The sequence below is a fragment of the Branchiostoma floridae genome, chromosome 5, assembly GCF_000003815.2.
Source record: "Branchiostoma floridae strain S238N-H82 chromosome 5, Bfl_VNyyK, whole genome shotgun sequence".
Lineage (NCBI taxonomy): Eukaryota > Metazoa > Chordata > Leptocardii > Amphioxiformes > Branchiostomatidae > Branchiostoma > Branchiostoma floridae.
This window is the reverse complement of record NC_049983.1, coordinates 12,915,376-12,938,900: the sequence shown is the minus strand read 5'-3', so window position 1 is coordinate 12,938,900 and position 23,525 is coordinate 12,915,376. Positions and strand designations below refer to the sequence as shown.

Genomic DNA, 23,525 nt, shown 5'->3' with positions numbered 1-23,525 from the left:
AAGTAAGGACGCATTATTCGACAAAGTATCTGACGTCTTCCGATATTGTTTTCACAATTCTCAAGCTTCTTCGTACGATTCAGTATGGTCGCATACTTTTTGTTGGAAACAGAACAAAATTGATGCGCGTGTGAATGTCATCCATATAATCAAATCAGTATGGCTGATTAGAATTGCCCACTCCAGCAAGACATTGGACGGAAGTGACTGAATAATTGCCAATTTTACGCTTAGAGACTCAAAAGGTCAATGTTCGAATTAGAATTCTACAAGAAGTAGTTCACTACTCGAACCAATCGAACATTGGGGTTAATGTCGTCAGTAAAGGTTTATGGTCCATGAAGGTGATATGTGTTGGGCAAGGGTCGATTTACGTTTTAGTTTTGTATGGATAGCGAGCAATAAAACACGCTCTGTACGATTTCACTCGCATCGATTTGAAGTCATGAATCCTTTAGAGAAGGCTTTTGTCAATACGTGTGACTCATCCTCAGCTTCAACATCTAACATTAAGAAAATCTGTGAGTGTATCTATGAGAAGAACAGGTGACAAATGCAAACAAATAGATAACGTTCATTCTAATATGGACTTACCTAACTAACTACTGCTGTTTGTTCCCAAGTACATTTATACCTGTATACGTATATATATATATATATATAGGGACCAGCCCCATATCTCTGTCCTGCCACTTGCTACATCGATCGAACACCACCTGACGTCTTCTACTTTACCATTAATTAATCTTTGTGACATTTGTCTGGTCCAGGTCATTCACCTCGTTTGCTGTGAGGAGAAGGAGAAGGTCGCAGAAGGTAGACTTGATCTGTAACGTGAAAAGTAGTAATACTCTGTCAGGTAAGCTTACTACGGAGCTTACTGTTACACCGTTTCCTCTGAATGATGAATATGGGTCTTATCTGCAGCTTGAGGGAACCCACAGGGAGGCAAACACTTAAACACTTCTTTCCAAGGCTATGCGGCACCAAGGAGCTTTTATCAGCTTTTTTTCTTGATGAAAGCTCCTTGGCGGCACCAACGCAGTAACAATTCAACATGAAAATGGTCAGACCAACTTATTGTGTCCATACACACTAACGAACGCCGAAGAGCGCGTTGACTTCCTCTGTGATTGTAACGAGATATGAATAACCAAATATACAACACTGTTCGTTTTTTGCTTTCCCAAGGATGTGAAAAGCTCACTTTATTTTCCTAGGTGTCCTGTTGTGTTGTATTGTATCACATTCAAGTTGTCTGGTCTAGCTTCGCTTCAAAATGTAAAGTCTTGTCACAATCCTGTCCAATACACAAAGCTCGAGGGACAGTTCTAACGTCACAACATTGACAAATGGTGCGGTTAAGAAGACAAGCTGTGAGACTGGTTCGGGCAGATAGCTGTTCTAAGCTCTGACTCAGAAGGCGTTCAGCCCCCTGGGATCCCGAGTCTTATGTTGCCATACGTGATCGCAGACGCACGAGTTGTTAGCCAGCGGCACATGTACGTCACTAACACATTTCTACCGGCGGAGACGAAAGACTTTCCTCTCACAAGCTGGCAGCAGGGTCTAGCCAGCGGCGCTAACAACACGGCATGTGGTGCGAAATAAAATGGAAGGTTGGTAAAAAAATGGTGTAATTTTGAGAAAACGGAGAAGAATTATCAACTTTTTTGTACGACACGTTTATCTTGATAAAACCTCATTGATTTAACGTCTAGAAACTTTAATAAAACAGAGCTTGTTTATGAGTCGTCATATTTGCCACGCTTGAGATACGTGATAAAATCGACTTGTTTATTTGCACAGTTTTCCATTTTTACTTAGTTTGGTCCAATCAGATTTGCTATTTTCTACATAACGTGCTGGCATTCTAATCCACGTCGGCGCATGGTGCGTTGCAAAATATTATCTATGTTAAAAATGAGAACCCGCAAAAAATTGATTCAATCACTTGTGGAACGGGACTTCACGGGTCACAATAAAGGCCATCTTTCTCATGAACGTTCTCCCTTGTTCGTCCATGCTTTCATGTGCTGATATGACTACAACAGTCTGCATGTATCCCATGCACCATTTGCCAGGACTCACTTACGCTTAGCTGGGATTTTTCTACGCGCCTCCGGCACAGACTACAATCCCTGAGCGCGCACCATACATACATCATATCTGTAACGGGTAATGAAGCAAACCTCAGCGGACACGGAATCGACCACAAGTTTCACACCAAGAAACCTTGTCATGATTCCAACATTTCAAATTCAACATCAGTTTTGGGAGACGAATTGCCTTTAACCTTGTTATTCATTCTGTCTCATAGCCTTACATGACATAAAGAGGATATGTTGCTAGATAATGGTAATAATGAGATGTCCTTTGTGGAGACAGGAAACATATCCAAACATGGGTCTTGTCACGCTATATAAACTCAGTGACCTAGTTCTGGACTTGACATGAAACAAGCGGCATGAACAATGGGAATGAATAATTGCAGGTTTCTTTGGTCTATTTTACATGGTCTCATGGTACTAGTATATAACGACTGGAGAAGATTGTTTCACATTCATGACATTTTGCTTGAAAATACAAACATCCAGTGACTAGACCAGCCCAGAACAGTGCTAGGCCATACAATCTTGAGCTCAACCGTATTCCTATGTACGAACATGTCATGGAATATGAAAACCTACTAGTATGTCGTTCGGGTTGAAGTACATAGAGTGTCTTCACCAAATATCATTACAACGTATTTATTGGCTTATGGAACACCATAAATGAACCACAGTGAGCTCTGATCACAGCCCTGACTTCTTTCTTATCAAAGTTTCTCTATTCTCTTATCTACTGTTCTGAAGGGCACTGTCTGTAATATATGAAACAATGATCTAAAGTTTGGTGAACTCTTGCTTTATTGCTTATGGGCATAGTACGAAATGAGAACTGTGCTCTTTTCCCCCGTGGGATCGGCAAGTGTCTGATTTACTCTTACTAGTGTATGTACATGTGCCATACTAGGTTCCACTACCGCGCCGCTACAAAGGAAAATGCTATCGCAGCGATTCATCAAACAGCAAAATCATCCTCAGAAGCCATCCCGCTGTCCCGCCGGGACCAATTCACCCGGTCTGATTTTTCTCCAATGAGATACAAATGAGAGAAAAGAAGGTCACGGGGACACATTTGTCATTTCTGAGTAGTGTGCGTATTCATCACATTGGTTTTTACGGAGACGATAGTGCTGTGTTGCTGCGTGAAGAGGATTTCAAAATGCGGTGTCCTGGTCGATCTATTTCCTAGCCTGGTATCCAGCCGTAATATAGCTCCCGATTCTCATCTCTCCTCTCATCGGGACCAGACGTTTCATGCGAAGAGGAGAGAAGGGACGTAATTGCGAAGAGGAGAGAAGGGACTCGGGAGCTATATTACGGCTATCTATTTCCTCGTAGACACCCGTAAATGTCATTTGGTAGGTCAGAAGGATTGTGAGTTTGTGACCTAGAAAGACCATGGTCGTTTATGGAAAGACGCAGAAGTTAGGCTAAACCATTGCATATGACAGGGTTTCAAGTACCCTATCTTAGCCAATCTCTGCCCTACAGCTAAAAAGAGTGTGATGAAGCACTCAGGCGATAAAGGTGGACAGTGATGTGGAAAGCAGACAACCTCAACGTGTTCATTCGGGAAATCCATGACAATCCTTCAGTAAATCGCTGGAGGGCGCTGTGAATAAACATGAAGCAGCTTATAATACCTTAAACAAGGTAAATAACCTCACTGCTTATAAGCAAAGGATTGCAATCAACTGAATGGGTAACACAGTAAAATTAGATTGAACTGCAACGGATGGTTACTGATATCTAACTCAATATCTCAACAGATGATATTAGAATGATCGCGTATATCACAGCAAACAAAATATTATTTCTCGATTGGAGATCTCCTTGGGTAGTCAGTCACCATAAACCTGTTCTAACTGCCGGTGCCGTTCAATGGTTCACCTTTATGATTTCTATCACCTTCTTTCGTCGTCCCGGCAAAGCAGATCGGTATGTTATGTGCTTTAATTTAGTGCTCCTCCCATTGCATAACCGTAATTCATGTTATATAGCCTGCGGGAAGAGTTTTCTGTGGGGAAACGTAGTGTAACCTGTTGTGTAACTTTGTAATAATAGTAGTCTGTTTCGAGTTCCTCGAAACCTGCGGCTTACAAATCTTACAGAAAACAGTATTCTGTAGACTTCCAAAGGTACCTACCCTGCTGTGGGCGTGACATGTGCTAATGTTTACCTATAACTGGGCCAGGTCACACAGGGTATAAGTCACTCAGTACTAAGCAGAGCCAAGGTTGGTGAATCATCGGTACGTTTCGAGCGACATTTGAATCAGTCTCATCGCACATGGCATCATGTCATCATTAGAGCATGAAGAACCCACCAATGCTACAGGTGTTGGACAGAAGAACGAGAGAACAGAGAAGGGAAAGGGTAAGACGTTTTACCGTGTTTAGTTGTTTAGTAACCCTAACAAGATCAGAGGCACCAATGTTATCAAAGGGCTGCAATTTGTATTCCGGCTCACCGCTATTATATGAAGAAGGCAATCAGGGATAGCATGTTCCAGCCCCATACTCATACTGCTCTATGATCCTAGTTCCATAGATAGAATATTAGGCTATGGTAACGCTGCATTTAGTGGGAATTGCAGAAAACAACTTCACTCCCCTGGGGCCCTTGGCGTGCACATGAAGTGATATTGGACTATGCTCCGCACTGTTTATGTAACGTTACATGTGATTTTATGAAAAGAAATACAATGTCAGTTTCTTTAATCACAGTGAAATGTGCAAATTGTACACAGTATATGTAGTGCTGAGTTGTTTAGCCTTGAGTGAGTAGTGCTTACGTCCAAAGGAGTGCCCCAACAGCTGACGTCATTTGCATTGCTTGTGTTCTCAGTTCCTACTGAGCTGTACTCGGCCCCAGCTGTCCGCACACCGTCTGTACAGCAGCTGTCCCTTACAGCAGCCAAGCTGAACCTCCAGCTGGATGAGGAGGAACTACAGCAGTTCAGAGGTGTGTAACAGCAACATCAATCTAGAAATTGTACCTTGTCGACGTCATGATTATATGCTACCGAAAAGAAGTGACCTATTTTCAATGACTGATTTCAGTGTTGATTCCGTCACTTCCCAGTGGTCTCAATGGTCTCAACTTCCCATATATTACCACAGCATATGATTGATATCATAAAGCCAAGTTCTCGTGTCATCTATAATATTTGTAATATAAACAATACTTGTAATATCACAACAAATAGTTGTACAGACAGTAATCTATAGGGTTTAGAACTTCAATAGAAAGTACAAATACCTTTTTTAAGTTCTCATGGTCTTGCTTTCTATGGCGTCCCCGTCAGATGTTATGAAGGGTACATTGGAGTCCTACCAGCGGGTGGACCAGCTCGTGGAGCCGCTGCCGCCCGTCAAGTGGCCGCGGACGCCGGGATGGCGGCCTCAGCCTGACGAGAACCCGCACAATGCATGGTGAGTCAAATACAAGTTGACCTTCATCCATGATGATGTTTGATATTAAAATAATTTACCTTGAACTCTTGTAGGTCTTTATCTCTTCCTTCCACGTTCAATTTTCTATATTCGACCATATCTAAACCAGTTTTACGGCGAGATTGATTTGATGGGTTCCTTGATTTAAAAAAACAGGGATGGCTGATTAAGGCTTAAGTCACATTTCCAAACCGGGGCCCGGCCGGGCAGCTTTCGTGAGCGAAAAGAATGATATAAAATGCATCAAAAGACACAAAATGTCAGAATAAGATTCGTGGGCATGATTTGTGTATATTTCTAGGTATACATTGTAATTTTTCATTTCTTAAAACATCCCGGCCGGGCCCCGGTTTGAAAATGTGACTTAAGCCTAATGCTAACGTCACATTTCCAAACCGGAGCCCGGCCGGGCTATTTGTGGAAAGGAAAAATAGAAGTGCATACGTAAGAAAGTACACAAATAATGCACAAGACTATTCTCTGTATGTCTTGTGTAGTTTGGTGTCTTTTATATAATACTTTTCGTTCCCGTAAGCTGCCCGGCCGGGCCACGGTTTGGAAATATGACCTAGGCCCAAGTCAGTGCAATTCCTCATTTGTGTGCTTTGTTCTCCACTACCATTAGGTACTGGCGAACAGAGATCACGGGTGCTCCTTCAGGCAAGCTGCAAGGGAAACCCGTGGCCATCAAAGATAACGTGGCCGTGGCGGGAGTCCCCATGATGGACGGCAGTAGGGTACTGGAGGGATACATTCCTGAATATGACGCAACCATCATAACAAGGATTCTAGATGCAGGTATCGAAGTCATTTGATACTCCAGAACATTTTTTTTTCAATCTAACGTATGAGGTAACGAAGGAAACCTCTTGGTTAACTTCAGTCATGTCCAATTTAGTTATGCCCAAATGAATCTCCTTACACCACGATACAATATTGTAAAATTAATGCATTTAAGTTCGCGGGGATTTACTTTTGTGGTGGCGCCACAGACTACAGTGTCATGCTATAATAGAAAAATGTTCGCGGTGGTTCGCGTTTCTGCATTTACAGTAACGCGAAGTAAAAATGCTGTCATCACAATTTCTGTTCTTCCGCCAGGTGGCGTTATAAGAGGTAAAGCGGTGTGTGAGGACATGTGTAAGTCTCCCAGCAGTTTCACTGCAGCTACAGGTCCTGTCGTGAACGCTCACATGGACGGTCGTTCGTCTGGGGGATCCAGTAGTGGCAGCGCAGCTCTGGTGGGTCTTTCTTATCCTTATGTTTCACATGTGCGTTAAGGAATGTTTTCTGTCATGAGTGATCTGCCAGTCTTTATTCCGCCTAGAATACTTGGTAGTATTGGTAGTAGTATTTAACCACTGCCGACTAAGAACATCGCTTGTCTCCTTTCCCTCGCCTCTCGAGCTACGTGCACTTGTGGAAGAAATAGCTGGCATACATGTACACATGTCACGCGAGAAAGCGACAGCATCCACTACGTCATATATGTATACTGTTTTCAACCCGTGATCGCGCTTGCACTCATCAGTCTACACGACATATTCTTACTGACACATCCCCCAGCTTGCTCTAGGAGAAGTAGACCTCGCGATAGGAGGAGACCAGGGCGGGTCCATACGGATTCCTGCCGCCTGGTCCGGGGTTGTGGGACTGAAGCCTACCTACGGGCTGGTACCGTACACGGGGTGCGTCTCTGTGGAAACTACACTTGACCACGTCGGGCCTATGGCCAGGACTGTGCAGGACATCGCAGTGATGCTGGAGGTTAGGTTTGGCAGACACAGATGCACGTTTGCACTCTAACTCACTCGTCCTCTTGTACGTAGTGCGTAGAGCCAACTGAATGTACAAGGGGTCTTCACCGGCCTCTGCGGACACAGATAGCCTTTATATGTATTTGCTAGATTACCCTGGTAGTTTAAACCAATAACTTCTAACATTTCAGCTGAGTATTGTAGCTCGTAAATTGCATCAATTGGTGTGTCTGTCATTTTCTAAACAAATGATACTTGATTTTCTTATAATGCAAACACACTTCAACTCCACAGGTGCTGTCTGGGTACGATGGTGGGTTAGATCCCAGACAGGCTCCCAACGTCTCCGGTCAGAACTACAGCAGTCAGGTGAGGGTGTACTAGGCTCGTCCCAAATTAAATATCGTGTACTTCTAGTGCAATCTGCTTTCTATCTTTTCCAAGCAGTGTTGAGACGCGGAAATTTACCGGCCCGCTCCTCTCGACTACTACTATATCTCCGCGACTCAACCGGATAATATCTTTTCCCCATGTATTGAGGTATCAACTAGGAGTGCCTCTTGTTAAACGGTCGGACAGACTATGCCTCTTTTTAGCAACATCAATTAGGATTTTACCATGGTCAATATTGACCGAAGGAGGCCAACTGGACAACTACAACAGGTGGCGGGACAGAGAGAGAATCGTTATTTGATCTCAAGTATGCCTATAATACTAGCTACATGCACCAGACATATTGAGTCCCTAGCATAAACTCCACTGACAAGTAACGTTATGTTTCCCTCTAGTTGACTGGAGATGTAAGCGGGATCAGAGTGGGTCTGCTGAAGGAAGGGTTCGGCCTGGTGACGTCAGAAGCTGACGTGGACGACATGGTGCGTGAGGCAGCTCACAAGCTGACGTCAGCGGGCGCTGTAGTAGAGGAAGTTTCCGTTCCTATGCACCGCGACGGTATGGTATCTTTCTTGAACCAACTTTTAAGCATTATCACTGATGTTCGTAACATATAAGTAGTGGGTCTAGAAAAGTGCGTACTTATTTTTCCTTTACGCCAAAACAAATGTCATAATGTATGTCATAAGGTAACTTAAGCAACGAATTGTAGAAATAGTAAGTATAAATTCTACTAATAAAAACATTTGTTTTCCCCAGGGTGCCACCTCTGGAACGCAATAGCAATTGAGGGAACGTTGGAAACCATGATTAAAGGACACGGTAAAACTTATCCACCTGTTGCCCTGCAGTTTCTTATTCTTTGTGGTTTTGCTCATTCATGTCGCGTTTTCTTTTAGTCATTTATTTTATTTTTTTTTAATCTATGGGGTAATCCCTTAAACGTATTTAACAGATTTCCGAGAGAGACCTTATGTAAATTTACTCACAGGAAGTGGTTATTTCATATATGCAACTTGAGCTCACGCAGTACAATTCACCTTTCCAGGACTGGGAGTTGGGTGGAAAGGTTTCTACCCGACAAGCATGCTGGAGGCTCTCGCGAGAGGTTTCAAGTCTCGCGCGAACGATACGTCACACACTCTGAAGCAGCTGATGTTGTTTGGACAGTACATGAGAGAGACGTACGGTGGTAGGTGAGTTACTTGGAAGGCAGGCAAAGCTACTGGAAGGATTCTTCGGTACATCTGCTTCAGATACTTGATAAAGTTGGGACTAGTCGTTTGCAAATAATTTGCATGTATGAGGGGTATCCCAACGCCAACCCATGTGTAGCATTAGAGTAAACAAAGTTGTCACTGTGTATAACTACACGTATTCAAGGTACATGATACTGTGCTTTAATACGTTTGTTTTTTACCGCAGGTATTATGCCAAAGGACAGAACCTCTCTCGCGCGTTGACGCATGCGTACAACAACGCTCTCCAGAAGTATGACGTACTGGTTCTACCCACAGTTCCCTTCAAGGCGACAAAGATTCCAAACCAAGACGTTTCCATCAAGGGTGACTAATATTATTTTTCCTGTAACACAAGTCATGTAGTTTCCCCAGTCACATATTCTACTTTTCCATCTAAAATGGTGCTGATTAATGTGACCTGAAAGTAGCCGTTGATAACTTAAAGAGGTTTAGAAAAAGATTAGCATGATATCAACTACGAACGTTATGTATTCCAACAGAATTGCTTATCTTATAAGCTTATATCTTATAAGCATGTTTGGTAGGTAGAATGTCTTGCTTAGTAGAAGACTATTTTATTTTCTCTAAAACGCAGTATTTTTACTTTAGTCGTACTGTCAGTAACTGTACACCCCTAACTTTATTTCAGAGTTCTGTCAGACAGGATTCAGCGTGGTAGCCAACACCTGCCCGTTCAACCTGACCGGACACCCCGCCCTCAGCATCAATGCCGGGTTCTCACAGGGGCTCCCGGTCGGCATGATGATCGTCGGGCGACATTTTGATGACGTGACAGTACTTAGAGTGGCGCATGCGTACGAAAGGATCAGGGACAGCAGATCATGACTGTGATGATCCAAGAGAGAACTATATAATTACTAAACAACGCAAGATGTACATATCCCGTTGATATACCCTCTTGAAGTAATCTGTACTAAGGGCTTGTCTAATCGTACCGAAAGCGGGATGAGAAGCTCTGCACACCGCCCAATTTGGAGGCATTGAGGGTTCCGTTGTTAGATTTATGTGTATTGAAGGTAAAATCTCTGAGTATTGATTGTGATTGAGTCTTGTCAAAGTAACAGTTTAAGCACACTTCAAGAGGTTTTATAATGAAGAGAAGTCGTGTTAGGATTCAAGCTTTGGACATTAGTATAGGCTATTGTAAGTATAACTGAAATCACATCTAGAAACATTCTGCTTAATTGTGCACCGTCTCTGGTTTCAGTGTATTATTGTAATGTCTTTAGATTTGTTTATGTGTGGGTCACAAAACCAGCAAGTGACCGCGTGAATTCAGTATTGTTTACCGTTTGAATAAATCAAATCAAACACTACATATGAACATCCGATCCGTCCATGACATCCACTGTTTACCGTTGCCGATGGATAAATGGAATGAATAGAAGCAAAAAAAAAGATCATTGCATGTTTCTATGACATATTTTCTTTATTGATGGCCGACTCTCTATATGGCTATACTTTCTTCTTCTTATATGGCTACTAAATGTAAAGGTAATGGAAGTGTTTAGTATAAATCTTCAGTCATATCATCGTCTTGAGATATTTTATGTAATCCCCAATTCATATCGCCCATGAACCCAGTTCAGTTTTAAATCTTTCACTCGATTACAGTTGGCTTCAACTTTGCCAATCACTTGTCTTCCTCCTCACCTCACCGGTCCTATAGCCTCACAGACCGTAGGGTCAGCAATGCTATCAACAGAAGTTGGATTACACTTGTTAAAAAGTTATTTTTGAAAACTTAAGCAGTTGTACCTGCTGTCAGACATACTAGTATTTTGCACTACCTTAATCTACAAGCAAACCTATAGCCACAGTCTCTGGTGGTATCCTTAGCCCCCGGGAGACAGCAGCCCATGAGACAGAATCTTATGACCTGGGCAGGGGGGATCTGCCTTTAAAAGGTCAGAGCCACCCATAAGATGCAGCTTTCTCTAATCGCCATGTTTATCATCATCTTTGTCTCAGGTAGGGATCACTACATCAAAGCATGCTCTGAGAAAACGTACCAGCTTACTCGGAAGACAACTACAGACATCGGGTAAGAAGTTAATTGTGAGTCGTGCGACCAGAAACTTTAATGTCCAATGGTTCTCATCGCTATAGAATCACAGTGTTACAGACAATTCGTTTTTTTTTTACAAAGATGCACAGTTATCTGTCCAGTCAGCGACCAATCATGGTGACTTGTGGGACGGGGCAGCATATTACAGGTGTTTACTTTGAAGGTGTTTCTACAAACTTTTTAGGCAAATATTATAGTTTGAGGGGTTAACCTCAGAAACCTTTAGATACTTTTAGATACTTGACAGATAGTAAGTTTACTTTCAAAGGGCGCCTGGTATAAGGCATATTTGTCATTTGAACAAAAATTGGAAAAAATCATTGTGTGAAGAAAAGTTACGAATTAGAATCTCGAATCTTCTCGAACGCGTGCCCCACTTTCAGCACGGTGGCGTCATCAAAATGGCGGCCCACGATCATCATGCCGACCGGAAGCCCCTGTGAGAACCCTGCATTGATGCTGAGACCCGGATGTCCGGTGACGTTGAACGGACAGGTGTTGTGGATCAGACCAAGAGCCTGGTGACACATCTCTGTAATAGGACCAGATAATGTAAGGGTACGAGCTGTTGTTTGCCATTTGCAATTGCATCCACAAAGCATGGCTTGAACTTTTGACATCAATTGATTATGCTTAACAGCCAGGGACACTTGGTTCGTTACACGTATCTAAAGCGCTATGTGCAAAAGCACAATGGCTTTTGCAGACTACTTTTAACTCCAATCTTCACTCACGTAAAGATCTACGTAAAAATAAATACGAGAAAGTATTTGATACAGAACGCCCGCTCGTTCTTCCAAACCCTTGTGGTAGGTACAGTTTTACAAGGAGGGGCTGTTTCCTTTAACCTGCTCGAGGCACTGCCCTCAAACATCGGAGTCCGGACCCCATTTTACGTCCCTTTCGACTGACGAGTGCAGTCGGGAAGTGACCCAGTCACGGACTAATTGGACCAGTTCTGAGCTCCATATACTATGTGGCAGTAACCAACTGTCAGTTGAGCCACAGGGACATCCTGATACCGTCAGAATAAACATGCAGCAGTTTAGTTAGTGCGAAGAGACAGTGATGTGCCGTGCGCACAACACGGATAGATGAGACTCACCACTGATGGACGCGTCCCCATCCGGAAGCTTCACTGGTTTGTACGGAACAGTCGGCATCATGAGGACGTCGTGCGTATCCAGGGCCTCGTTGTACGCTTTTGTCAGCGCTCGACCGAGGTTCTGTCCCTTAGCGTAGTATCTGCAGATAGAATACCACCATTATCTTTGAGTCTTTGAATCGTGTCCTTCAAGTTCAGCATAATACAGCAAAGAGATCCGTACCTGTTTCCATAGTTCTTGTTAAGATATTCGCCGAGCAAAGTCAGAAGCTTCAATGTCACTGACATGTCGTTCGCGCGAGAGTTGTATCCTCTCGCGAGAGCATCCACCATACTCGTCGGGTAGAAACCTTTCCATCCTACTCCAACTCCTGGAAATTAGGAGGGAAGTTGCCTTGTTATCAACATTAATGCATCATTTTAATACATCTATCATTCCTCCAAAAGCTTAGAAATATCCAAAAGGATGTTTCTTGATTTGACTTACCATCCCTTTCCACCATGATCTGCGTGCATCCTTGAATTGCCACTGCATTCCAAATGTGAGTGCCTGAAAGTGACATCAAAGTTGAACTATAAGTATCTTAGCGAGCACTATGCAAGCAACACACAAATGGATTTGAGCTGAATTCAAGTGAGGGAACAATGAACAAAAAATAGCTCATGGTAAATAGCAGCATTATTTGCTCCTGTCGAACTTGTACCGATAACAAGATTGCTTTCGACCACACAGGCAAATACAGGCAACGAAGCAGTTATTTTCTTTGCTTAACATCTTCTATGGAATGGACACCGGTACCAGGCCACTATACACACCATCAGGATAGTGGAGCGGGACGGACACTTCGTCCACTGTAGCACCTGCTGACGTCAGCTTGTGAGCCGCCTCACGCACCATGTCGTCCACGTCAGCTTCTGACGTCACCAGGCCGAACCCTTCCCTTAGCAGACCCACCCTCATGCCGCTAAGGTCTCCGGTTAACTGTAGCAATGATAGACTACAGTTACTGTGTAATAGTGCAAAAGGAATGACAAACCAATAGGGCGCATATTATGACGTTGTATCATCTAGACTGCCTGAGTTTTAACGCGCCAGAAGGGTGAGTATGAAAGACAAGATACATTTGGACGGAATTTATAGCTATTCTAATATTGATACTGTTCTTCCTATAGTGATTCATTTCCTTTTGTGAAGAACACTACATTCGAAGTCTTTCAAATACTTTAGGCCTAACACTTTCATCACTGGCAGTATGATACAACCAAATTAACCAGTAAAAGCGATCATTAGCTGACTAGTGACGCTGACCTGGCTGGTGTACTCCGGTACCGTGAGGTTTGGCGGCTGTCGCGGGTCCAGGCCACCGTCAAACCCAGCAAGGACCTGCAAATTATGTTTAAAAAAATCACTCTTTCATAACTCTGGATACCTCATATGCAATTTCATACATTTTTGCGCAAATAGGACAGTGTTGTTCCTTATCCCCCAAACAATGGTTTATTCATTGACTGTCGTCTATTTTCCTCAAACCGCTGGTTAAAGTCCTTCCAGCATCAGATGGTGCATAGAATGGCACCCATGGCCGTCCAAATATCTTTGTCAAGTTTGTGCAATCACTACAGCATGTGGATTGTCCACTGGTAATGATGCGTTTTCAACTACAATAATAGCATAAGGTAGTGTGTACCATTTTTAGTCTTTAGTGTGACACGGCCGGGGCCTCCTCAAACAACAAAGATGTCGCAGGTCATCATTAGTCTCACCTCCAGCATAAGTGCGGTGTCTGCCACAGTCCTGGCCATGGGTCCGATATGGTCGATAGTGATGTCCATGGGAACACACCCCGTGTACGGTACCAGCCCGTGGGTCGGCTTGTGGCCCACCACCCCGGACCAGGCGGCGGGCAGGCGGATCGACCCGCCCTGGTCTCCTCCTATCGCGAGGTCTACTTCTTTCAGGGCCAACTGGTCGGGGCATATACACATTGATGTTAGTATAAACAACGAAGGCTTCAACATCGTGTAAATGAAAAAAAAATCTTGTACCGCTACATGTATAAGAGAAACTCACGGCCAGATATGTGGACAAAAAATGACATGGGCAAGAAATGGACAACAAAGACGTTTTCTGTGCCTTGCCTATGCTCCTACAGAAACTTGAATGACATATTGGGGCAGAAAGCATATCCTACCAAAGTGCCACTCCCAGTACTGGAGCCAGCAGACGACCGTGCGTTGTCGTGCGCGTTCAGCACGGGGCCAGTGGCTGATGTGAAGCTGCTACCTGACATACACAGATCCTCACATACAGATTTCCCCTTTATTATTCCACCTGAAGAGACGGGAAAATGAAATTAATGTAAAGATATCGTTTTACAACTATCAAAAATAAAACGCCTAGAAAATGTGATTACTTGTCAACAATCCGTTATTCGTGAGATACATGTAGATATCAACGTGCTGTATAGCTAGGAAATTCTTACCAGCATCAAGAATCCTGGTGACAATGGTAGCATCATACTCAGGAATGTATCCCTCCAGTACCCTACTGCCATTCATCATGGGCACTCCCGCCACGGCTACGTTATCTTTGATGGCCACGGTCTTACCGTGCAGCTTGCCTGAAGGAGCACCCGTGATCTCTGTTCGCCAGTACCTGAAACATGAAAGAAGTTGGAGGATTGTGTATATCTCACCGGTGAAATCTATAACCGACCGTCCAATGGGCAGTGCAGATGGAGAGTACCTTTAACGATAAGTGGATTCCTGTGTGTGCAATATGTATATGGGATGTGATGTATGAATAGGATAATGCACTTGAAACATGATAACTTGCATTAAGGTTGTGTTCATGCTCACCAAGCATTGTGCGGGTTCTCCTTAGGCTGAGGCCGCCAGCCCGGCGTCCGCGGCCACTTGACGGGCGGCAGCGGCTGCACGAGCTGGTCCACCCGCTGGTAGGACTCCAATGTACCCTTCATAACATCTACAGAAAAAACAAACGTTTCTTGAAGAAAAGTTTCTCAGTCTATCATTTCATCCCATTGAATTTAAGCACGACGCATGAAACCTTGTGCATGTATGTTTGCTGTTTAAATTTTAGTTCCAGACTTACTCTGAAATTCCTGTAGCTCGGCTTGGTCCAGGTTGAGGTTGAACCTGTCTGCTGCCCGGGCCAGCTGCTGGAGGGACGGTGTGCGGACAGCCGGGGCAGAGTATCGTCCTGTAGGACAGCAATCAACATGTGGTTCTCTGTATGAGTTACTGGTCTTAGTTAGCAAGCCACATTGTTTATGTCGGGTTACGTGTACGTGGCTTTACATTTATTAACACTAAACGTAGAAACGTTACACTGTCGCTCACATTTACAGCCATATCTGTTACGTTGCTTCATCACTAGGTTATCGTCATACATTATATAAATGTAATGCAACTTTGGCACGATGAAACAACGATTAGATGCCATACATTCTTCTCTGAACAAGTTTCAGCAGAGCTGCAGTTCCGATGTACTTGAAGAGGTCTCTCGTGTTCATGCAGTCATTAGACTTCGGAACGTGCAGCGTCCCTGAACTGAATTCGACCCCACAAGTCTGTTTATTCTGGTAGCTTGACAAACAGGCACAGACGTACAGTCACCCACACGCACTCCGCACACATATGTGGTGGCAAAATGATTGTACATAAAGACTGTAGTGTGAATCCTCAAGGGAAACCCTGTTCCGACATGCTGGACACATGCCGGAGACGTGGATCGATGCTGTAACGTTATGCAGTATGTTGGTAACCCTAATGTAAATATTTGTAGCTATGCCACGGCCCCCTACACCGCCCACTTTTTCCAGCACAACAGTCCTCACCTTTCCCTCTCCTCTGCACCACGACCCTGCCATAACCACCCAGTCGTCTGAACAACCCCGACCACAGCATAGTTACATAGGAAGGTACACTGACGCAGGTTAAACAGAGGTAGGATAAATGGGAGCCCTATTCACCAGGCCCCGTTTGACCTCTGAACTTAAGGGACCAAACTTGCAATGCTATTGTAGTTTCGAGGTCGTATTGATATATTAAACCATGACATCGCATAAACTGTAAATTATATAATAAGCAGAACATTGTAAGAATGACAAATTGTTAAATACAAAAATATAACTATATGGGGTTAAGATTGGATCCCTGACTTCCAAGTTGATATCATTTGGCTGAGCTGACATGACGCTGTGTTTTATTGCGGTATCCTTTACATACATGTAGTATTAGCATTCCCGGATGTTGTGCACGTGGCTGCAGTGCTATCAATCTCCACAAGAGGGTACGACATAAAGTGTCATATGTGGCCTCCTTCGGTCAATATTGACCATGGTAAAATCCTAATTTATATCAACCCAAAACTGGATATCATAGCATATCAGCCTTAAATTTCCATTGTACCACAAGTATTCATGTACGTCATTTTCAGTGTACGCCTGTATATTAGACCACCTGTATTACAGCCTGACATGTACATGTATTACTGTATTACACAATGCTTCATTCATTCATCAGACAAGAAATCGCTATTCACATTATGTTTTGAGTTATCAAGGAAATTCAAATCCTATAAGACAGTATTATTTCTTAAGTGTGTAGTTTAGGGTTAAATCTATATAGACTATAAACGCAAAGACCTCTTGTGCATGTGTGTGCTAGATCCAAGCTTTCAGTTTTAGATTTTACTGAACATAACATGATTCAAAACCGTGATATACGAAATCTACATATACTAAGCATGCATGTAAGGCCGTCAGGTATATAGGTATAACGTAAGGCATAATTGCCATTTTTCTTTGAACGAGAAGTGAAAGACATCATCATCAAGTGTGTGGACCAAATTTACGAATCTCGAATCTTCTCGAACGCGTGCGCCACTTTCAGCACGGTGGCGTCATCAAAATGGCGGCCCACGATCATCATGCCGACCGGAAGTCCCGGCTGTGAGAACCCGGCATTGATGCTGAGACCCGGATGTCCGGTGACGTTCGACGGACAGGTGTTGTGGATCAGACTAATCTCCTTGGAGCCAAGAGCCTGGTGACAAATCTCTGTAATAGTACAAGGTAATACAAAGTTACCCCGGGACTTGAACTGGATCTCCCAGTTGGGCCTACGTCACATTTCCTACCCGGGGCCCGGCCGTGCTATTTGCGGAAATGGAAAATTAACGTTTATAGAAATAAATATGCACAAGGCATGTTGTTGAACTATTTTGTCCATTTTGTGCTTTTGCTGTCTTTTATATCTTACTTTTCATCCCAAGTTTGCGGAAATGGAAAATTAACGTTTATAGAAATAAATATGCACAAGGCATGCTGTTGAACTATTTTGTCCATTTTGTGCTTTTGTTGTCTTTTATATCTTACTTTTCATCCCCCAAAACTGCCCGGCTGAGCCCCTTTGTGGAAATGTGATGTTGGCCTTACCAACTAATTGGAGTCAGGAACTCAACTGTGAGGCAGTAACCAGTTGAGCCACAGGAACATCCAGATGCAAAATAACATACATTGTTGGTATAAGACAATGACGTACTGCGCATACAGCATGCATAGATGAGACTCACCACTGATGGACGCGTCCTCGTCCGGAAGCTTCAGCGGTTTGAACGGGATAGTCGGCATTATGAGGACGTCGTGCGTATCCAGGGCCTCGTTGTACGCTTTTGTTAGCGTTCGAACCAGATTCTGTCCCTTTGCGTAGTATCTATATAGATATAATAAGATTGCCATCTTTGAATCGTTTTCTTTATATCCCTGTCACATTTGGCGAAAATCGATCGGGTGACGATTCTGCGGCAGTCGCCCGATCCTCGCTTATAATAATAACTTTTGTACAAGATACGAAGAATGGCGTATGGCTCGTTCTCATTGAAATGTCAAAATTGCTGTCGCCTGACTTTACGGCTTGATATTGAGCAAATAATAGACAGCATGACTGGTCCCTTTGTTTTTCCACAACCCCTGTAATGTTTTACAAAAGATGCACCACAACATTCATATTGGTTCATGGCTTGGAAGATTATCGCCTCGGGGGGATTTTAACCCGTAAAAAATGGCTGTCGCCTGAGAGGATACGAAGAATTCAAATAGTAGCCAAAAATGGAACAATTCAGTTCCAAAATGATTATTCGGCAGATGAAACCACCTACCCAGGCGCTCTGTCCGATCACGTCAGATGCTACTATCACTGATCTTGGAGGCTGTGTGAGGTTTATGCTTGTCGCCAAATTCGGTAACAAACGTTACCACCACGAGTAAGATGGGTGTCACGGTTATATTATCCACGTATAAGACTAGAAATGGCCGTTTTTGTGAAGCTTTGTAGTTTTTCTGGTTTTCTAAAGAAGCAAAAAAGGGTTATTGACTGTCATTTGTATCCCACCTTGCTTACAAAATGTTGTACAGAAATGACTGTAACAAACGTTACCATTGTTTGATGCTTTCTAAGCATTCTATCTGACCCGGTGCAAAAATGCTGCCCACTTTTTAAATGTCACTAGGGACGTCAACTTATGCCTAAATGATGTAGCCAATAATGTTAATCCTTTTGAAGAAACAGGGTTAAGTTTACTGTTGGAACAAACGTTACCGGTAACGTTTGTTACCTGCCTGTAATGCATTACCAATGGGACCAAAAATAATAAGTTGACATTTTTTGGCTATGGTTAAAAAGGAATTTTCCTACCCAACCAGGTAGTTTTCACTGAAAATAAAGCCGATTTATATTTCGACACAAAAAAATGCCACTTTCGACATTTCAATGGGAAGTGTTATGTGTGACAGGGGCGGTTTCCAGGTGAAAAATACGTGGAACCCTCTGTCGATCTTAAATATGGCCGATCATCTATCGCCCTAAGATCGTGGATAATGTGACAGGGGTATTAACACAACGCAGCAAAACGAGTGGACTTGTCTGTGATAAGATGTGTCTTCCAGAACTTATGAATTTTTGTAGAATAGAACATAGTACCTGTTTCCATAGTTCTCGTCAAGGAATTCGCCGAGCAAAGCCACATGCTTCAATGCCGCTGACATGTCGTTCCCGCGAGAGTTGTAACCTCTCGTGAAAGCGTCCACCATACTCGTCGGGTAGAAACCTTTCCATCCTACTCCGACTCCTGGAAATCATAAGGAAAGTTGCCTTCAAACCAACATGAATGCAAATATTACGTATATTTGCCATTCCTTCAAAAGCTTAGAAATGCTTTGACCTACCGTTTCCCTTCATCATGGTCTGCATGGTCCCTTGAATTGCCACTGCATTGAAAATGTGAGTGCCTGAAATTGACATCAAAGAGTTGAGCTACAAGTAGTATGGATCTGAACCAGCAGAATATTAACGAAACACAAGTGGGATTGAGCTGAATTTGAGCGACCAATAAATGAAAAAAAAAATGCGGTCGCAAATGTATATCACGGTAAATGTCGAACTTGGATAGATAACAAAATTGAATTCGATCACGTAGACAACGAAGCAGTTTATCATTGGTGCTAAGCAGCTTCTATGGAATGAACACGTGGAACACCAGGCCACTCACCATCAGGATAGTGGAGTGGGACGGAGACTTCCTCCACTGTAGCACCCGCTGACGTCAGCTTGTGAGCCGCCTCACGCACCATGTCGTCCACGTCAGCTTCTGACGTCTCCTGGCCGAACCCTTCCTTCAGCAGACCCACCCTGATCCCACTAAGGTCTCCTGTTAACTGCGATAACTAATGTCAGTACGCAGTAGTACAGAAGGGATAACAGCCAAATAAGCCACATGATCTATCGTTGTAACGTCTAGTCTGAGGATGAAAATGAAAGACATGATAGAAAGAAATTATCTATTGTAATACATCCTGATTCGCTAGGACTTTCATTCTTTGGTCCTATCACTATTAATAGCAGCATTGATACGACCAAAGTATTAAGTCAAAGCGAACGTTAGCTGCCTAGTGACGCTTACCTGACTGGTGTACTCCGGTACCGTCAGGTTTGGCGACTGTCGCGGGTCCAGGCCATCGTCATACCCAGCAAGGACCTGCAAATCAAGTTTTTAAAAATCACTCTTTCATTCCTTTGGAAACCGTATTTGTAATCCAAGCAATTGTTACACGTAATGCACTGTTGTATGCCTTATCCTTCAGACAATGTTTTATACTTCGACAGTCGTCTCAGACGACTGTCGAAGTATAAAACATTGTCTGAAGGATAAGACTCTCTCTTCCTCGAACCACAAGTTTATGTCTTTAGCGCATCAGATGGAGCATGGGACGTAGCCTGGCCCCGTTTGAATAGCCCCTGGGCCACACGAGTTTGTTCAATCACTACAGCAGGGGGCTGGTGGTGGTGTAAGTCCAACCACAATAATATTTTTCTAAATAGTGAGTGTTAACCAGAGAAAGCAGCATGTGCCATTTTGACGTCTTTGGTGTGACACGCGTACGGCCGGGGACCGAATGTCGCGAACTTGGCCATTGCCTCCTCAAACAACGAAGATGTCGACAGATGTATAGGTCTCACCTCCAGCATGAGTGCGGTATCTGCCACAGTCCTGGCCATGGGTCCGACATGGTCGATAGTGATGTCCATGGAAACACACCCCGTGTACGGTACCAGCCCGTGGGTCGGCTTGTGCCCCACCACCCCGGACCAGGCGGCGGGCAGGCGGATCGACCCGCCCTGGTCTCCTCCTATCGCGAGGTCTACTTCTTTCAGGGCCAGCTAGTCGACACAGACATGCACGTCGGTTTATCATATAATGTTCTACAGAGAAGACTTCAACATCGACAGGTAAATGGAAACACTCCTGTACATCTAAAAGAGAAACGCACGGTCAGACATTCGGACCTGAAGGGAAGATGACATGGACAACAAAATTAGCTATAGACGTTTTCTGTGTCTTGCCTTGTGGTCGCCGTGCATAATTATTATCTTGAATGACACAACGGGGATAATAGAAATAATGGTATTGAAATAAGAACTACTAAGATGGTGGACATGTAGAATTTTAGAAAGAATGTCGTACCAAAGTGGCGCTCCCAGAACTGGAGCCAGACGATGACCGTGTGTTGTCGTGCGCGTTCAGCACGGGGCCAGTGGCTGATGTGAAGCTGTTACCGGACATGCACAGATCTTCACACACTGATTTTCCCTTGATGATTCCACCTGATGCAAAAGATATCGTTTCATAACCATGCAAAATCAAACACCTAGACAACATCATACTATTATTACCTGTCAACAATCGTTATTCGTTGTATAAAGATCGAAATGCTGTTGCTGGGAAATTCTTACCAGCATCAAGAATCCTGGTGACAATGGTAGCATCATACTCAGGAATGTATCCCTCCAGTACCCTACTGCCGTCCATCATGGGGACTCCCGCCACGGCCACGTTATCTTTGATGGCCACGGTTTTGCCTTGAAGCTTGCCTGAAGGAGCACCCGTGATCTCTGTTCGCCAGTACCTGTAACATGAATGATCTACTCATAAAATCCGGAAGATTGTGCATATTACACAGGTAAAATATCTGACGTATAGTAGGACCAATGGACAGTGTAGACGGAGATACCTATTAAAGATTAGTGAATTCCTGTGGTGTTGAGATGCAACAGGTATGTGGGATGTGATGTGCTTAGGATGTTGCGTTTGAATCATGATAACTTGCATTTAATTCAATTTCAATTTCTATTAAGGTTTTGTTTAATGTACGAACAGCGGCGACGGCATGCTCACCATGCATTGTGCGGGTTCTCCTTCGGCTCAGGCCGCCAGCCCGGCGTCCGCGGCCACTTGACGGTCGGCAGCGGTTCCACTAGCTGGTCCACCCGCTGGTAGGACTCCAATGTACCCTTCATATAATCTACAGTACGACAACAGCATATAGTTATTAGAGCAAATGTTGAAGAAAAGGTTTCTCAGTGTATCATCCCTATCATTTCATCCCATTGAATTTTTTAAAGCCACACTAACAACTATTTTAGTTCCAGACTTACTCTGAAATTCCTGTAGCTCGGCTTGGCTCAGGTCGAGGTTGAACCTGTCTGCTGCCCGGGCCAGCTGCTGGAGGGACGGTGTGCGGACAGCCGGGGCAGAGTATCGTCCTGTAGGACAGCAATCAACATCGGTATCTCTGTATGGTAGGGGTGGGTACCGGTACAGAAAATTCAGATCTAGGTCCGGTTCAGGTCCAGAGGATCAGGTCCAGGTCTGGACCTGATTCAGTATGTGAAAACTTGTGAATGGACGATACTCAAAACAATGGTCCATTTCGCTATAAAGAAATCTGTTTTGTGGAGTATTCAACTCCCACTGGCGAGATTTACTACCTCTGTACGATTGACTGTAAAACTTGGTAGAAATGACTATAGACTCTACTCTTCTTCTCTCTCGCTATTTTCTTTGACCGGTAAGCCCCCAAAACGTGTGAATGCAAGATCATATACATTTGTAATCTGTTCATTTCCCAATAGGTCCAACATCCGGTTCACCGAATTTTTCCAACAAGAAAAAACGTTTTGTACCGGTACCCAGCCCTACTGTATGGGTTACTGATCTGGGTTAGAAAGTCACATCAGGCCACAGTATGTAAATTTTATGAATGACATCCCCTGTAGACTGCAAAAATAATGATATAGGGGGAACAAAGCAAGATGGGTAAAAAAAACAAGATGGCAAAATTTCGAAAATAGTCGTTTCCGAACGTCCTTGAACTGAATTCGACCCAACTGTTTATTCTGATGGCTTGAACGGAACTGAACGGAACAAACGTACACCCACCAACGTACGTGTACACGCACTCCGCACAAATGTGGTGACATAATATATCATCTGCGAAAATGGAAGAATGCCTAATACTACAAATACATTTGAAAAACATGATTCCACATAAATATTGTAATGTGATCCCTCAAGGTAAATGGTGTAATATGTCAACATTTCAGTGGGTTGTAGACAAGGTTTGCTTCCATTGCGTTCAAATCAACCATGGTCGGCAACTTGATCTAAGCCTATGATATGAATTCTGTTCCGGCATGTGTCCAGTTCAGGCGTGGATCGGTGCTTTGACGTTATACAGTATCTTGGTAACCCTGAATGTAGATATTTGGCGCTATGCCAGTACGGACCGCCCACTTTTCCCTTCCACAATCGACCTCACCTTTCCCTCTCCTCTGCACCACGACCCTGCCATAACCACCAAGTCGTCTGAACAACCCTGACCACAGCATGTTTCCTTAATAGGAACGTATACTGACGCAGGCTACAGTTGTAGGAAGAATAGAACCCTATTCACCAACAGCGTTACCCCCTTTGAACTCTGAACTTGAAGGCCAAAGTAAAAATGTCTGCTATTGT

General features: G+C 43.7%; 3 protein-coding genes across 4 annotated transcripts; 1 reads left to right on the top strand and 2 right to left on the bottom strand.

The window, feature by feature from the left end:
* Nucleotides 1-4,175: 4,175 nt before the first annotated feature.
* Nucleotides 4,176-10,289, top strand: LOC118416906 (amidase-like). The gene is made up of 12 exons (XM_035822191.1): nucleotides 4,176-4,484; nucleotides 4,956-5,072; nucleotides 5,416-5,542; nucleotides 6,189-6,361; nucleotides 6,665-6,804; nucleotides 7,130-7,330; nucleotides 7,615-7,689; nucleotides 8,109-8,271; nucleotides 8,473-8,535; nucleotides 8,762-8,909; nucleotides 9,139-9,278; nucleotides 9,604-10,289. Exons 1-12 carry the CDS (start codon nucleotides 4,406-4,408, stop codon nucleotides 9,798-9,800), a joined length of 1,623 nt encoding a protein of 540 aa, XP_035678084.1. The 5' UTR covers nucleotides 4,176-4,405; the 3' UTR covers nucleotides 9,801-10,289.
* A 190-nt stretch (nucleotides 10,290-10,479) lies between these two features.
* On the bottom strand, nucleotides 10,480-16,178 carry LOC118416030 (amidase-like). Of its 2 annotated transcripts, none has more exons than XM_035821066.1 (12): nucleotides 16,009-16,178; nucleotides 15,264-15,371; nucleotides 15,008-15,134; nucleotides 14,632-14,804; nucleotides 14,341-14,480; nucleotides 13,913-14,113; nucleotides 13,458-13,532; nucleotides 12,965-13,130; nucleotides 12,636-12,698; nucleotides 12,372-12,519; nucleotides 12,149-12,288; nucleotides 10,480-11,575 (listed from the first exon to the last, which is right to left on the bottom strand). In XM_035821066.1, exons 1-12 carry the CDS (start codon nucleotides 16,076-16,078, stop codon nucleotides 11,379-11,381), a joined length of 1,608 nt encoding a protein of 535 aa, XP_035676959.1. In that variant the 5' UTR covers nucleotides 16,079-16,178; the 3' UTR covers nucleotides 10,480-11,378. The 2 variants fall into 2 exon arrangements, with proteins under 2 accessions (XP_035676959.1, XP_035676960.1); XM_035821067.1 differs by lacking the exon at nucleotides 16,009-16,178 and adding an exon at nucleotides 15,617-15,999.
* A 117-nt stretch (nucleotides 16,179-16,295) lies between these two features.
* Nucleotides 16,296-23,492, bottom strand: LOC118416028 (amidase-like). Its single transcript, XM_035821065.1, has 12 exons — nucleotides 23,329-23,492; nucleotides 22,166-22,273; nucleotides 21,906-22,032; nucleotides 21,464-21,636; nucleotides 21,195-21,334; nucleotides 20,690-20,890; nucleotides 20,133-20,207; nucleotides 19,722-19,887; nucleotides 19,399-19,461; nucleotides 19,154-19,301; nucleotides 17,748-17,887; nucleotides 16,296-17,232 (listed from the first exon to the last, which is right to left on the bottom strand). Exons 1-12 carry the CDS (start codon nucleotides 23,396-23,398, stop codon nucleotides 17,024-17,026), a joined length of 1,620 nt encoding a protein of 539 aa, XP_035676958.1. The 5' UTR covers nucleotides 23,399-23,492; the 3' UTR covers nucleotides 16,296-17,023.
* Between the last annotated feature and the right edge of the window lie 33 nt (nucleotides 23,493-23,525).